Raw genomic sequence first — 13,124 nt, 5'->3', positions numbered from 1 at the left:
TCAAATTTTATCTCATAAAGTCAAGCCTCAAAATTCGTATAGTGAATTAGAATTGAATTATAGTTTCAAAAAATCCAACATCTAAACGGACAATTACATAAAATTTTAATGAATTCTTACCACTCAACAAAGGATGGGGGCCTCTAGGGGATAATCCCCATAAGGTCACTAGTTCGAAACAGCTTGGTGTTACTTTTATCTTGAGGCCAGCCACTCGAGTGAAGCTTGAGATTCAACGCCCCAATTCTGAGTAGGCCATAGGTTTGGGGCCAGGAATTAGTCTGAGGCTGTTTATGGACCTCTACACGAGATAAGGTCTCCACCGAAGGAGGGGCCTGAGCCCGCGGTATCGTCCACCAAATAGGCACTCTGGAATATCCTGATCTAAAAAAAAAAAAAATGAAATTACACTTTACCTCTCTGATATATTCACCCTATGACAATATGGCTCTTAATGTTTAAAAATTAGTAAATGACCCCCTAATGTTAATGATATGTGGCAATTAAGACCTTCCATCTCCCTATCCGTCACTTTGGATGGAAATATACCCCCGTCCCCAACCGTTGCATTGCCTAAATACTACTAATTAATTAACCACTGAAATGCTGAAATGGGATGGTGGTAAGCTGGTCCAGAAGTCCGGTGACCAGTGTACGGAGTCTAGGCTCATAAGCAAAACCATGCAACTCGCCACCTCGTCCATTGCTGCTGCCGCTGCCACCACTTTGAGAGTACGGACATGGAGGAATGACCCTCGAATCATAATCACAACAAACTCCCCATGCCCGACAATCAAACCCATTTCCACCTTCCAGCTCCTCAAACTGAAGATACAGTTGCTGTGGCATTCTTTCAACTTCCACCCACATATTTCCGCAAGCTTGCAAGCTCCAAAGCCTGAACCACGGCAGCCTCTACTACCAGGTTCTCCACATGAACCACCACAGGATACAACAAAAGGTAATCGATCTCCACTATTGACCACTAAACTCATAACCTAAGAGTATAGAACGCTAGAGCTTAAAACAAAACCTCATGCAGAGAGGGAAAGCTTAAAACTACACAAAATCTGTGCACGAGCCAGTTCATACTCTGGCTTCAAGCCAATAAGAAAGCAAACAACATCCACATCCTAACGTTGGTTTTCCATTCGTGCAAGATTTGATCTGAGTGTTTGTAAAATATGCCTTTCTTCCACCACATGCATGATGGCATGACCTGAGAATAAATTCCTCCAAACTCTGAGTACCCTATTTGAGCGCAAAATATTGTTTGCGTACCTCCTATATCCACGTAGTAGCATTCAACTCCAGAATATATACGAGCATCTCCAGCAATGAAAGTTATAATAGCTGTTGAAAAAGTACAACTATCTACTTTAACTACTGTTCACTCTCTACTTTTTTTAAATATTATTTTTTAATCATTTTCTTTTATTTTTTTTCATTTCTCTCTCTCTTCGGTCTCCCTCTCACTCTCCGGTCTCCCCAAACCCCCAACCCGTCTCCCCAATCTCAACAGAGCCGAGCGATTACTGTTCAACTTCTGGCGCACGTCATCGTGGACTACTAATGCCTCATCGCCCTCCTCGCCTGCCTCATCCTCCTCGCCTTCCTCATCGTCTCTGCCTTCTACCTGTACTTGGAGGATCGGCTGGGAAGCCGCTGGGGCAGATCAAGGCACCTCTGCTATAGGGGAAGACCCTCGAAGGAGGGGGGATGTGGTCGGTGGCGAGGATCAACGAGGCTGTGCTCTTCGGGGTGAACTCGGCCATCGGGTACCTGCTAATGCCGGCGGTTATGTCCTTCAACGGAGGGGTCTTCGTGGTTGTGGTGTTGGGCCTCACGGATCTCCCGAATCCATCTCAAGGTGCTCCCAAATAGTTATGACAGAGTGAAGATGCAACAGAGAATTGAAGAAGACGTTCAAAAGCATGAAAAATCAATCATAAACATTAAAGTTGTTTAACCTTAAGGACTCATTCTAAGAATTCCTACAAATTGATATTTTCCTTACATTTCTCTTTCCATTCTTTTTATTTTATTCCTAGTATCTCTCACTTCTCATGCCTCTTAGGCCCCTAGGAGTCTAGGACTCTTCCTCACTCATTTTTGTTTCCTTCTTAACTCATCCTACGAAATAGCATGACACCCCCCTTGCTTCTTTCCTTTAATTTATCCTTCAAACCATCATTTTCATGACACACTTTACTTATATATATATATATATATATATATGTGTGTGTGTGTGTGTGTGTGTGTGTGTGTGTGTGTGTGTGTGTTTTTAATTACCTTTTCCCATGTAAGACACGTATTCCCTTGTGCTTACTGTTTTGTTTTCTGTCCTTCTTCCTACAAAACTCACAGCCAACACCTCCATGGCCGAACCTACTAGCTCAAGGACCCAGCTTCTAAAACAGAAAATTATCTCTAAGACACTTAAGATCGAGAGTTGTTTGAAACAAGAACATGGAGCATAGTAGTCTACTACAACCAACAGAAAAATACCTCGTGGTTTTCATAGCATTCTCAAGAAATAAAACATCTTCATTCATGCATGGATATGGACTTCAAGATCAACCAATCAAACATACCAAAATCAGCTCACTCTCTCTTTTACTTCAACATCAATATGCAAAACAATCATTTATGAACCACCAAAGTGTGTAAGCATGTTTCAACATCCTATTGAAAAACTATAAAACTTTCTAAAGAAAAGTGCATCCGGTTGTCCATTACATGATTCAAACAAACTCCATTATGCGCACAGCTCCAGGTATCCACAATACAAAACTTTCTACCCAATCATACGGTGAAATCAACAAATTTCTTCTGCAAATATCACATCAAAGATGGATTGAACTGCAGGGAAAATAAGACAATCAAATGATAAATGTATTATAATCAGCAACCATTTATGAGAGATAGAACCGAAACCAATATAAATAAACTACAAAACTTGGTAAAGTAAAAGAAATAACTATTTCCTTGAGCCAATGTATTCTTTAACCATAAGAAAATTTCCCACAAATCGATGTCAACAACACAGCAACCCAGTTGCCAACAACCAGTATTTCCCTTTTCTTATGTGTTATCCATATTTTTCTTTGATTTAATTGACATTTTATTGTTTGTCCTTTGCATACCTTCCTCTTTGGGGATGTTAGGCTGATCAACCAAGAGTTGTTGGAGAGCACATAGGTCACTGGCACTGCAATGTAAATAATCCAAGATTCATGTCTAAGCCAAACACCAGTAGAATGCATGTGGAATTTGGAACTAAAAAAAAATGAGTCATTATACATGCTAACATCAAAACATTGACCAAAATTGTAAAAATAGTTCACAAAAATATATGACAAATCTAATTATCTAGATCATTTGACATATGAATGGGGAGAACTCGGCAGATTACCCAAATAATTAACTTCAGAGATGAACCAGTTTAGACTTGGATTAGGTCTGAAGAACCTTAGTTCGTACACAAATGAAAATACAGGAATTATATTCAAAACAACTTCTTCTTCTTTTTTCGCACACCTGGGTTTAAAGGTAAGTGCTGGTAGTGCTGAAACCACTGATTTTTTAAGAAGGTACCTGACAAATAAAAAACAGTTAAGTCATTAACTCAATTGGTTAAGCACTCCTAATACCTCATTTGATATCTTGAGAATAGCTCATACTATAAATTTTTTCATGGTTCTAGAGAACATATAACACAAAGCATAAAGGGCATATTCTAGAGTTCCAGACATAGAAAAGTTCGTACTCTGAATGGTGCATGTCATAAAGAACCATAAGCCCATCTAAGCAATCAGCCAGACTGGGTTTTATGCCAATTCGTTGCTGCAGTTGTTTCGCACTCGGCTTACCAGAACCACCTTTAATTTGCTGTCTACTATCTCCATGAATCTTCTCAATTGACAAAACAATTCTATGAAACTCTTCCCTTAAACAAATCATAAAATTTAGTGAGTTACAACAAATAAAGGGAAAAATAAGATCCTCCAGATGCGGAAAATGCTGAGCCAACAACATGTGAGGCGGCAAAAATGTATGATACACAAATTGCTTATCTCCATGATCCGTTGAGTTACCTGATTAGATCTATAATATAAAATGCGATTGCTCAATTTATTGCAACTAAACTCCAATAGTCTCAAAGTAAATTTATCAAACAACCGATATGCATATTTAACTCTCCCTAATCAATAACCAATAAAACAAATTTTCAACACTTACATGGTTTTTTTCATAGAAACCAAAATAATCTCCAAAGACTCCATCTGCTTTCTTAGCACCGTGTCTACAATGTTGTCCACGCAATTCAGAGCACCATAGTTTTTGGAGTCCTGAAGCACCTGATCACAGACAAATTAACCAACGGTCAAAAGTCTAAAAAGTATATTTTGAGAGAAAAAAAATAAACAGTAATAACTGTATAAAAAAGAGAAATTAGGGTGGGTTAGAATAGCGTAACCTGCAACCTCTCGATGATGGAGGAGACATTCCTGAACTGTGAAAGTAAGCGAGATTGGAGGTCATCCCAACGGTTCATCTCGTCCCTAACCTTTTTGAACTTTTGCTGATATTTCTTCACTAACGCTTCCATGACTAGCTCCAACAATGTGGGTGTAACTGACACGGAGAAAGAGAAAGAAGGTCAGAAAAGAGACACTATTACCTTTTCGTGATACAGGAAGCAGAGGCAGTAGCTCTCTCCAGCATACTACTGGAGTTATATACTGCAACGAAAGAGTAGCCCCGTTCACGTATTACCGAATGCCACGCTATTTAGCAATTCCTTTACAAATAATAATAATAATAATAATAATAATAATAGTTTTTTAAAATACTACAACTTTTACTACAATTCTAATACAAATTGATTTAACAGTCTATAATTGGTAAAATGATTAACAAGTCCCTAATTGTCATACCCCGACTTCTAACCCACAAGAAAGGGGAAAACCTCTGGATGTGAACTAAACTTGTTTGAATTTCAAAGGGGAAAAGAGTAAAATACACATTTGACAAAGCTAGAGCAGCGGGAAATTCTCAATCTTTTAGTTCCCCCGTCCAATAAAAACTTTAATAGTCAGTAAAATTTTTAAGTGAGTAGTGAAATATTTAAGTGTGTCCTTGATTTATCATCACATGGTGAGATTTCAAATTATTGTGTGATGATCACATTGTGTCCCCGGCCCACCATGGACTACAGACAAAGATCAATCTCATCAACCCCAAAACTAGTCGAAAGCAAAGGTGAAGCCCCACATGTAGAAAGTAGCTTATACATGTAGGTCTAAATTTCAATCGTCACAGATTTAGTCCAATGTCAAATAATAAAACTTTTTAGGTTTTGTAATATTACATGCAGAATCACTAAATTAGCTTCACAATCTATCAAGAAAAATAAATCCTGAATAATAAAAAGGTATGAATAAATATAGTTGGATGAAAGTGTAACTAAATTTGACCACTAGCATTTTGTTGCTTCTTCAAGATCAAGATAATCATTTTGCAGATGCAAAATCAAGGATGTTCTAAGACATCAAGCGAATAGAGAACACCATCACCACCACTTATTGAACTCCTCTGTTTCCTCCCTCTCTCCTTATAATTAGAGACAAAGTATTTACTAAAAAACAATCGTCCCTTTCCTCAATCAGCGACCTAGACGACACTACAGAAAGATGGTTTCCTATGGAAGCAATTGGCTTACAAAAAGTGATCTAGATAGACGACGCCTGAATTTTCACCCTCTAATTAGATTTCTTTACCATTGATGTCAGGCCTCGTGACAATAAATGAAAATATTTACTAAAAAAATAGGCATATACATATGTCCCTAGAAGGAAGAATCACTCTTCTAGCGAAAATCAAAGCTAAAAAGAACACATTTCCTGCATATACCAACATATAACTATGTGCACAATGCTTGAAGGACCAAATATATGCAGGATGCACAATCATAAGCAAAGGGTAGAACATTTGTGAGAAGTTAGTATGCATTGTCTTGCTTCTAAATTCACAAAGAGTTACTCTTTCAGCACCTTTCTAATAGATTACAAATGAACCCGGCTCAGTAAGGCATTTCATCAAACAATTAGTGGGCACCCAGGTAAGTGTCATGAAAAACCGGTGGAACAAGAATTGTGATTAATCAAAATGAATCTTGCAAGATCATAAAGAAACACATCGTGAGCTTATATACATGCACATTAATCTACGTGCCAAGGTTAACAAACTGGTCATAAATTATTCAAAGAACAAAAAAATAAAAACAGAGAAAGAAAACTTCGTTGGGTAGTTTTCAGAAATAGAAAGCAAATGCAGAGAGGCCTGCCTGAGAAACGAAAAACAGAAAAAGCTTACCCACACAGATTAAATCCCACAAAAATCTCAGGCCTCGTAGAAAGAGAGGAAAAAAAGCTCATGGTCCTGATTTGAACGGCGCCGTACCAGTGGCAGTGCTACAACGAATCCGGTGACAAACGCACCGTTTTGTTGCGCAGTCCCAAATTGGACAAAAGCCCAGTGGGCAGTGGCCTGTTTTAAGAGCCCAATAACCTCACTCGAAATCTTTTTAAATAGATTGTAAATATTTTTTACTTTGCGTTTAAATAAACAAAGAAAGGAAAACTTTCATGATACAAAGTGAATCTCCACAATTTCCCCCAATTGGTGGGACATGATTTTTATTTTTTTCCCCCACTTCCAGAACAAAGGAGGCTTATTAGCCCCTAATACCTTAATCAGAGAGCTTGAACACGCTTAACTTCTTATTTTACAAAATAAAAATAATAAAATAGCTGTTTGGCCACCTATTTCCTTTACTAAAGGCAATCACTCTTTAAATTTTTATTATTATTTTTTTTTTTTATAAGTAATAAGTCAACTAACATATGTTTGAATTTTCTCAAAATAAACAAATTATACTCTCATAGTGTAAAATTCTTGATAGGAGTTTGAATTAAATGGGTTAAATTATCGCATTTCATTCAAAATAGCATCTTCTAAGTTCTATTCGGATGTGGCGTAAAAATAAGGATTTTACGGCCTCCAATAAAAATGTAAATGAATCAAATACAATAGTGATGAAAACACATGATCAGCCCACTCAAATCAGTCATCGACCTAAAAATAATTAGAATAACTTTTGTTGGGGATAAATTACACTTAACCCGATCCAATGAGTTCAGGAAAATCAGGTAACAGTTATCTCAGTAAATTGGGATAAGACTCTAATTAGCCCAAGTATAGTTTGATCAGTAGTCCTATCCCTGGTGGAATTGGGATAGGACTTATGGTCCAATCAGATCAGAAGTCTAAGAAAATATTAGATTAGAAGTCTAATAAAGGATCAGAGTCCAATAATAACTCTGACATCAATTCTATATCTCGATTAGAACTCTGACAACAATTCTAGATCGACAAGGAGTAGGAATTCTAATTCAGCTTTGACTCCACCTCTTTGCCTATAAATAGGCTCATACCCCAGGTATAAACTATGACTCAGTTTTTATGCACAGAGTATTGTTTTCTTACAGAAGCTAATTTAGGCATCGGAGAGAACCCCCGGAAGGGTCCCTTAGTTTTTGTTGTTTTGCATAATTATTAAGAAGCGTGAAAACATCAAAAGAGCGTGCATATTCACACCATACCGAAAACTATAACAACAACTTTTATGGGTTGTCGCACGAGACCATACTTTTGTGCCTTCCAATGGGAGTATAATAAGTTTGTTTTGAACAACTTCAAAAAAATAAATCAAAACACTACATATTGCAAATTTGAAGGAAAAACCAAAAAAAAAAAAAAAAATCCTTTTACTTTTTATCCTAAAGATAAAACCTAAAGAGAGTAAAAAAAAAATATTCAGATTTGAAATAATATGATGTTTTGGTTTATTTTTCTTAAGTTGTTCCAAGCTAACTTGTCACTTTCTCATTGAATGTGACAAAAGTATGGCTTTATACCACCATTGCCACAACCCCATAGATATCGCTCTCAAAATGGCACAAAAGTATGGTTTTATGCAACCATTGCCACAACCTCATAGAAATCGCTCTCAAAGAAGGGTAGAGTTCAAGAAACACCGAATGTGTTTGGTAACCTACTTCCCCTTCCCTCTCATTTTTCACTTTCTCTTAAAAAAATTAACTTCAAGACATTCTAACTTTTTTCATTTTTTTGTATCATCAATTATTTTTATTGCTATTTAAATAAAAATTAATTTTTTTTTTTTTTTTAAAAAAAAGAGAGCTTACTATAAAACAAAAAAAAAAAATATTTTTCCATACAATTTCTTTATAATTTATATCACATTAATCATCGCTTTTTATTATTATTTAAAAATAAAACTTACTTCAAAAACTCTTACCCACCATCACAACATGTTAGAAAAAAAAAAAAAAAAAAAAAAAAAAAAAGAAGCTAAGTTGAATAACTTCAAATAAAAAAGATGAGCAATTTTTATTTTATTTTTTTAAAGAGAATAGCAATGAAGTTTAACAGTTTAACCTGAAATAATTAATTAAAAAGCCAATGTCCATGTGCTAATTTCTCCTAAGGGCATCTTGAAAGAATATTTTGATAAGTCAATATAAAACTGTAAGGGGATTTGGCAAGGTGTTATTCACTGTGCCTGGGGATCAATACTAAGGCAAAGTGACTCAACACCCTTGCACAAAACTGTGCCTCCTCTTGAAAGAATATTCAATTCTTTATACAAAAGTTAAACAAAATATTTTAAGGCATGTACGTACATTCCTAAAAAGAGCGTTTCTTACTCAGTGTTGGTTAATGGGACACCTTTTGGAAGGATTATTCCTTCTCGGGGGCTGAGACAAGGTGACCTTCTGTCGCCTTATCTTTTCTTGTTGGTGGCGGAGGGACTAAGCTCTTTACTTCTTAAGGCTAAATCTGAATCCAACATCTCACAAGTTTCGGTAGTGGCCTGTGGAACCAGGCTAAGCCACCTTTTTTTCGCAGATGATTCTCTTTTGTTTTGTATGGCAAATTCTTTGGAGTGGAATAATCTTTCCCAAGTGTTGCAAGTCTATGAGAAAGCCTTGAGGCATAAATTAAATGCAGCTAAGACCTCTATATTCTTCAGTAAAAATACCCCGACAGCCTTTAGAACTTCCATCCGTAGCTCTTCAGGTGTCTCTGTTTTGGCGAGTTTTAAAAAATATCTTGGTCTTCCAGCTTTGGTGGGGTGATCCAAGACAAGGACCTTTGTTGCAATCCGCGATAGGGTGAAGAAAAAGTTGGATGGATGGAAAGAAAAGTTCATCTCTCAAGCGGGGAAAGAAGTTCTCATCAAAGCGGTGGTACAAGCTATTCCAACTTACAGTATGAGTATGTTCCAGCTACCAAAGGCTTTGTGCAAATCCATCAATTCCTTGATGAGCCATTTCTGGTGGGGACACAAGTCCAATATGGGGTGTATTGCTTGGATGAGTTGGAAGAGGTTAGGGATTTCCAAACAAAGTCGCGGTATGGGTTTTCGGGATCTGTAAATTTTCAACAAAGCTTTGCTTGCAAAGCAAGGTTGGAGGCTTATTTCTTCACCTGATTCTCTATTAGCCCGAATTTTAAAGAAAAAGTATTATCCGCATGGGTCTTTTCTTGAGGCACGCTTGGGGAGTCGCCCTTCCTTTGCTTGGCGAAGCATTCTTGGGGCTAAACCACTTGTGGAAAATGGGGTGGGGGTGGGGTGGAGAGTGGGAAACGGTGCTAGTATTAAAATATGGGGTGATGCTTGGCTACCTTCCCCCCCATACACGGTTACTACAACCTCCTAGTGGAGAATTAGGCCCTGAGGCTTGGGTGGAAACCCTCATTGATCCTGATTTGGGTGGTTGGAACTTAGATCTTCTCCTTCGTAGGTTGTTTGGGTCGGAGGATGTGGCATGTATTGGAAGCGTTGTTATCAGTCCACTTGGGCAACCTGATAAGATTATTTGAAAAGACACGCATTCTGGAATTTTTACGGTGAAAAGTGCTTACCATATGGAAGTGAAACATAAGGCTTGAGAAATTGGAGAAAGTTCGGGTGAGAAGGGTTCAGATGAAATCTGGAGTCTCATTTGGTCGTTGAAAGCACCCCCGGTGCTGAAAACTTTTTGCTGGAAGGTGGCTAATGATCTACTCCCCCACCATGTTGAATATGTATAGAAGGAAAATAGTGCCAAATTCCCATTGTCCAATATGTTCTAGGGAACTAGAAACTCCCTTTCATAGCCTTTGGAGGTGTCCAGCAGCTAAATCAGTATGGTAGGAGAGTAATCGGCGGTTCCATAAATTGTCTTGTGAAAGTACCTATGGTAGGGGACTTCTCTTGTTTTTCTTTGAAAAATTGGATCCAGGTGATATGTTGGAAGTACTTACAACATTCAAGTTGGTGTGGCTAAGATGAAATGAGTCAAATGACTATGTTTTTGGAAGGGGGCTCACTCTTCCTTGTAAGGTAATTGCTGCTGTGAAGAATTCCTTGGATTGCTTCTCACAGAGTCACCTCCCTGGGCTGGGTTCTTCTAATCTCATACCTGCATCGGTTATGTCTTGGAGCAAGACTCCGGAAGGAAAATGGAAAATAAATTGGGATGCAGCCATTAATAAGGAGACTCTGAAGATGGGGATGGGTATAGTGATCCGGGATGATGATGGCAATGTGGTGGCAATCAAAGCGAAGTATCTTCCCTTTGTTATTAACCCCTAGGCTTGGCAATTATGGTAAGCGGGTCGGGTTCGTGCCGACCTTGCTGACCCGATTGCATAATCGGGTTCAACACGAACCCGACCCAATTATTAATCGGGTCATAACTTCAAACTATAGCACGACCCAATAATGAATCGGGTTACACGACACGAACCCGACGAACACATTCCTGCTCACTGGCTCACTGGCCACTGCTCACCGGCACCGCCTCATCCCATAGGCTATGAGGACGGAGGACATGAGGTAGAGCAGGTTCGGTTGGGCTTGGACAGTTAGATCCGAGAACCGATCCGGCGGTCGCAGATTTTGACGAATTCGCTGTGCTTGATCAATGGCACCGCCTAGTCGACCACCGAGTGTGGGTTGTAGTTCACGTCGATGGCGTGCCTACCGTTGATGATCTCCAACAGTAAGACTGCAAGATCCTGAAGCTCAGATCCCCGGCGCAAGATAAATAGTGAAGTGAAGAAGGGGTCTGAACAGAGGACACTGAACAGTCTCTTGGAGGCTTGGAGCAAGTAGGCGTGCGGCGCGAAAAAGGTGAAGGGAAAAGAAAAATGGTGCGGGCATTTGCGGATTGCGGCTAGGGTTTTGCACTTTTGCTGTTTTGGAGACTTCTTTATTTATTTATTTATAATATAATCGGGTCTAATCGTGTTTGGTGGGTCAACCCGATTTTAACCGAGTCATAATCGAGTCAACTCGATTATGACCCGAACTCGATTATGATAAACTCAAACCCTATTTTCCCGCGTCGTGTTTGTGTCGGGTTCGCGGGTCGTGTCAAAAATTGCCAACCCTATTAACCCTCAAGCTGCAGAAGCCATGGCCGCCTGGTATGCTATCCAGTTCGGAAGAGAAATGGGAGGAAGACTTATCATCCTTGAAATGGACTATTTGGAGGTGGTTACAGCCCTAAGAAGGAAGGTTTATGCCAACCGGGTTTGTGGACAACTCTTAGATGACATTAAAACTATTTTCTCTCATTTTCCTTCTGTTGATGTTAGGCATGTTAGGAGGGATGCCAATAAGGTGGCTCATGTGTTGGCTAAGTGTGCTATTTCTCAAATGCTAGACATGGTATGGGTAGAGGAGTGCCTGCCTTTTATCCATAGTATTGTCTTAGCAGATATTGATGTATCTATGGATTAATGCAATCACACTATCATTCAAAAAAAAAATAATAATAAAAAAGAAAGAGGATCCATCCAGGAGTGGCTTTCAACAATAAGGTATTAATTAGGGTTAAATACAAAATTGCCCAACGTGGTTTAAAAACTTTATTTTTTGCTCACTGAGTTTTTATTTTTATCATAGGTAGTACTTGTGATATGGAAAAATATGGAAATAGTACATTCGTCCATTTTTTCATAAAAAAAATGACAAAAATCCACGTCAGCGCCATGTGGTACCATTCAAAATGCAACATGTGGCTACACTATTTTTTTTAGTTGTTGTAAATGCGACAAGGGAGGATCTTAGTTTTCCCTTTATTGTAACTCACTAAATTTTATGGTTTGTTTAAGGGAAGAGTTTCATATAACTGTTTTTGTTAATCGAGAAGATTCATGGAGATAGCAGACAGCAAATTAAAGGCGGTTCTGGTAAGTCGAGTGTGAAACAACTGCAGCAACGAATTGGCATAAAACCCATTTTGACTGATTGCTTAGATGGGCTTGTGGTTCTTTATGACATGCACCATTCAGAGTACGAACTTTTCTATGTTTGTAACTCTAGAATATGCCCTTTATGCTTTGTGTTATATGTTCTCTAGAACCATAAAAAAATTTATAGTAGGAGCTATTCTCAAGATATCAAATGAGGTATTAGGAGTGCTTAACCGATTGAGTTAGCATGATAATTTTAGAATACATAAAACTAGTGTAAACCATGCATGGTGTCACATAAATTTGTCTTTGAATTTGTTAATAATCTTAGCCCTTTAAATACAATAAGAGAAAAAATAGCTAGTTGGTCGTTCATGTATTGCTACTAGATAATGATTCAACCTCATGATCAAATTTTGTTGTGGGGTCAAGTCAATTAATTTAGATTAATAATGACTTACCTGATTGTTGTTTGACAGGTACCTTATTCAAAAATCAGTGGTTTCGGCACTACCAACACTTACCTTTAAAAAAAAGTTGTTTTGAATATAATTCATGTGTTTTCATTTGTGTACAAACTAAGGTTCTACAGACCTAATTCAAGTCTAAACTGGTTCATCACTCTGAAGTTAATTATTTGGGTATTTTGCTGAGTTCTCCCCAATCATATGTCAAATGATCTAGATAATTAGATTTGTCATATATTTTTGTGAACTATTTTTACAATTTTGGTCAATGTTTTGATGTTAGCATGTATAATGACTCATTTTTAGTTCCAAATTCCACAT

The 13,124-nt window shown here is 38.0% G+C and overlaps 1 protein-coding gene across 3 annotated transcripts; it reads right to left on the bottom strand.

The window, feature by feature from the left end:
- Positions 1 to 2,591: 2,591 nt before the first annotated feature.
- Positions 2,592 to 6,538, bottom strand: LOC133866820 (uncharacterized protein At5g43822). 3 transcript variants are annotated; one of them, XM_062303469.1, is made up of 7 exons: positions 6,379 to 6,538; positions 4,481 to 4,638; positions 4,243 to 4,361; positions 3,770 to 3,949; positions 3,541 to 3,597; positions 3,147 to 3,211; positions 2,592 to 2,862 (listed from the first exon to the last, which is right to left on the bottom strand). In XM_062303469.1, exons 2-7 carry the CDS (start codon positions 4,610 to 4,612, stop codon positions 2,819 to 2,821), a joined length of 597 nt encoding a protein of 198 aa, XP_062159453.1. In that variant the 5' UTR covers positions 4,613 to 4,638; positions 6,379 to 6,538; the 3' UTR covers positions 2,592 to 2,818. The 3 variants fall into 3 exon arrangements, with proteins under 3 accessions (XP_062159453.1, XP_062159455.1, XP_062159454.1); XM_062303471.1 differs by having other exon boundaries at positions 2,592 to 2,832; XM_062303470.1 differs by lacking the exon at positions 6,379 to 6,538 and adding an exon at positions 6,350 to 6,374.
- Positions 6,539 to 13,124: the final 6,586 nt, after the last annotated feature.

The sequence above is a fragment of the Alnus glutinosa genome, chromosome 4 (genome assembly GCF_958979055.1).
Source record: "Alnus glutinosa chromosome 4, dhAlnGlut1.1, whole genome shotgun sequence".
Lineage (NCBI taxonomy): Eukaryota > Viridiplantae > Streptophyta > Magnoliopsida > Fagales > Betulaceae > Alnus > Alnus glutinosa.
This window is presented reverse-complemented; position numbering and strand designations above follow the sequence as displayed.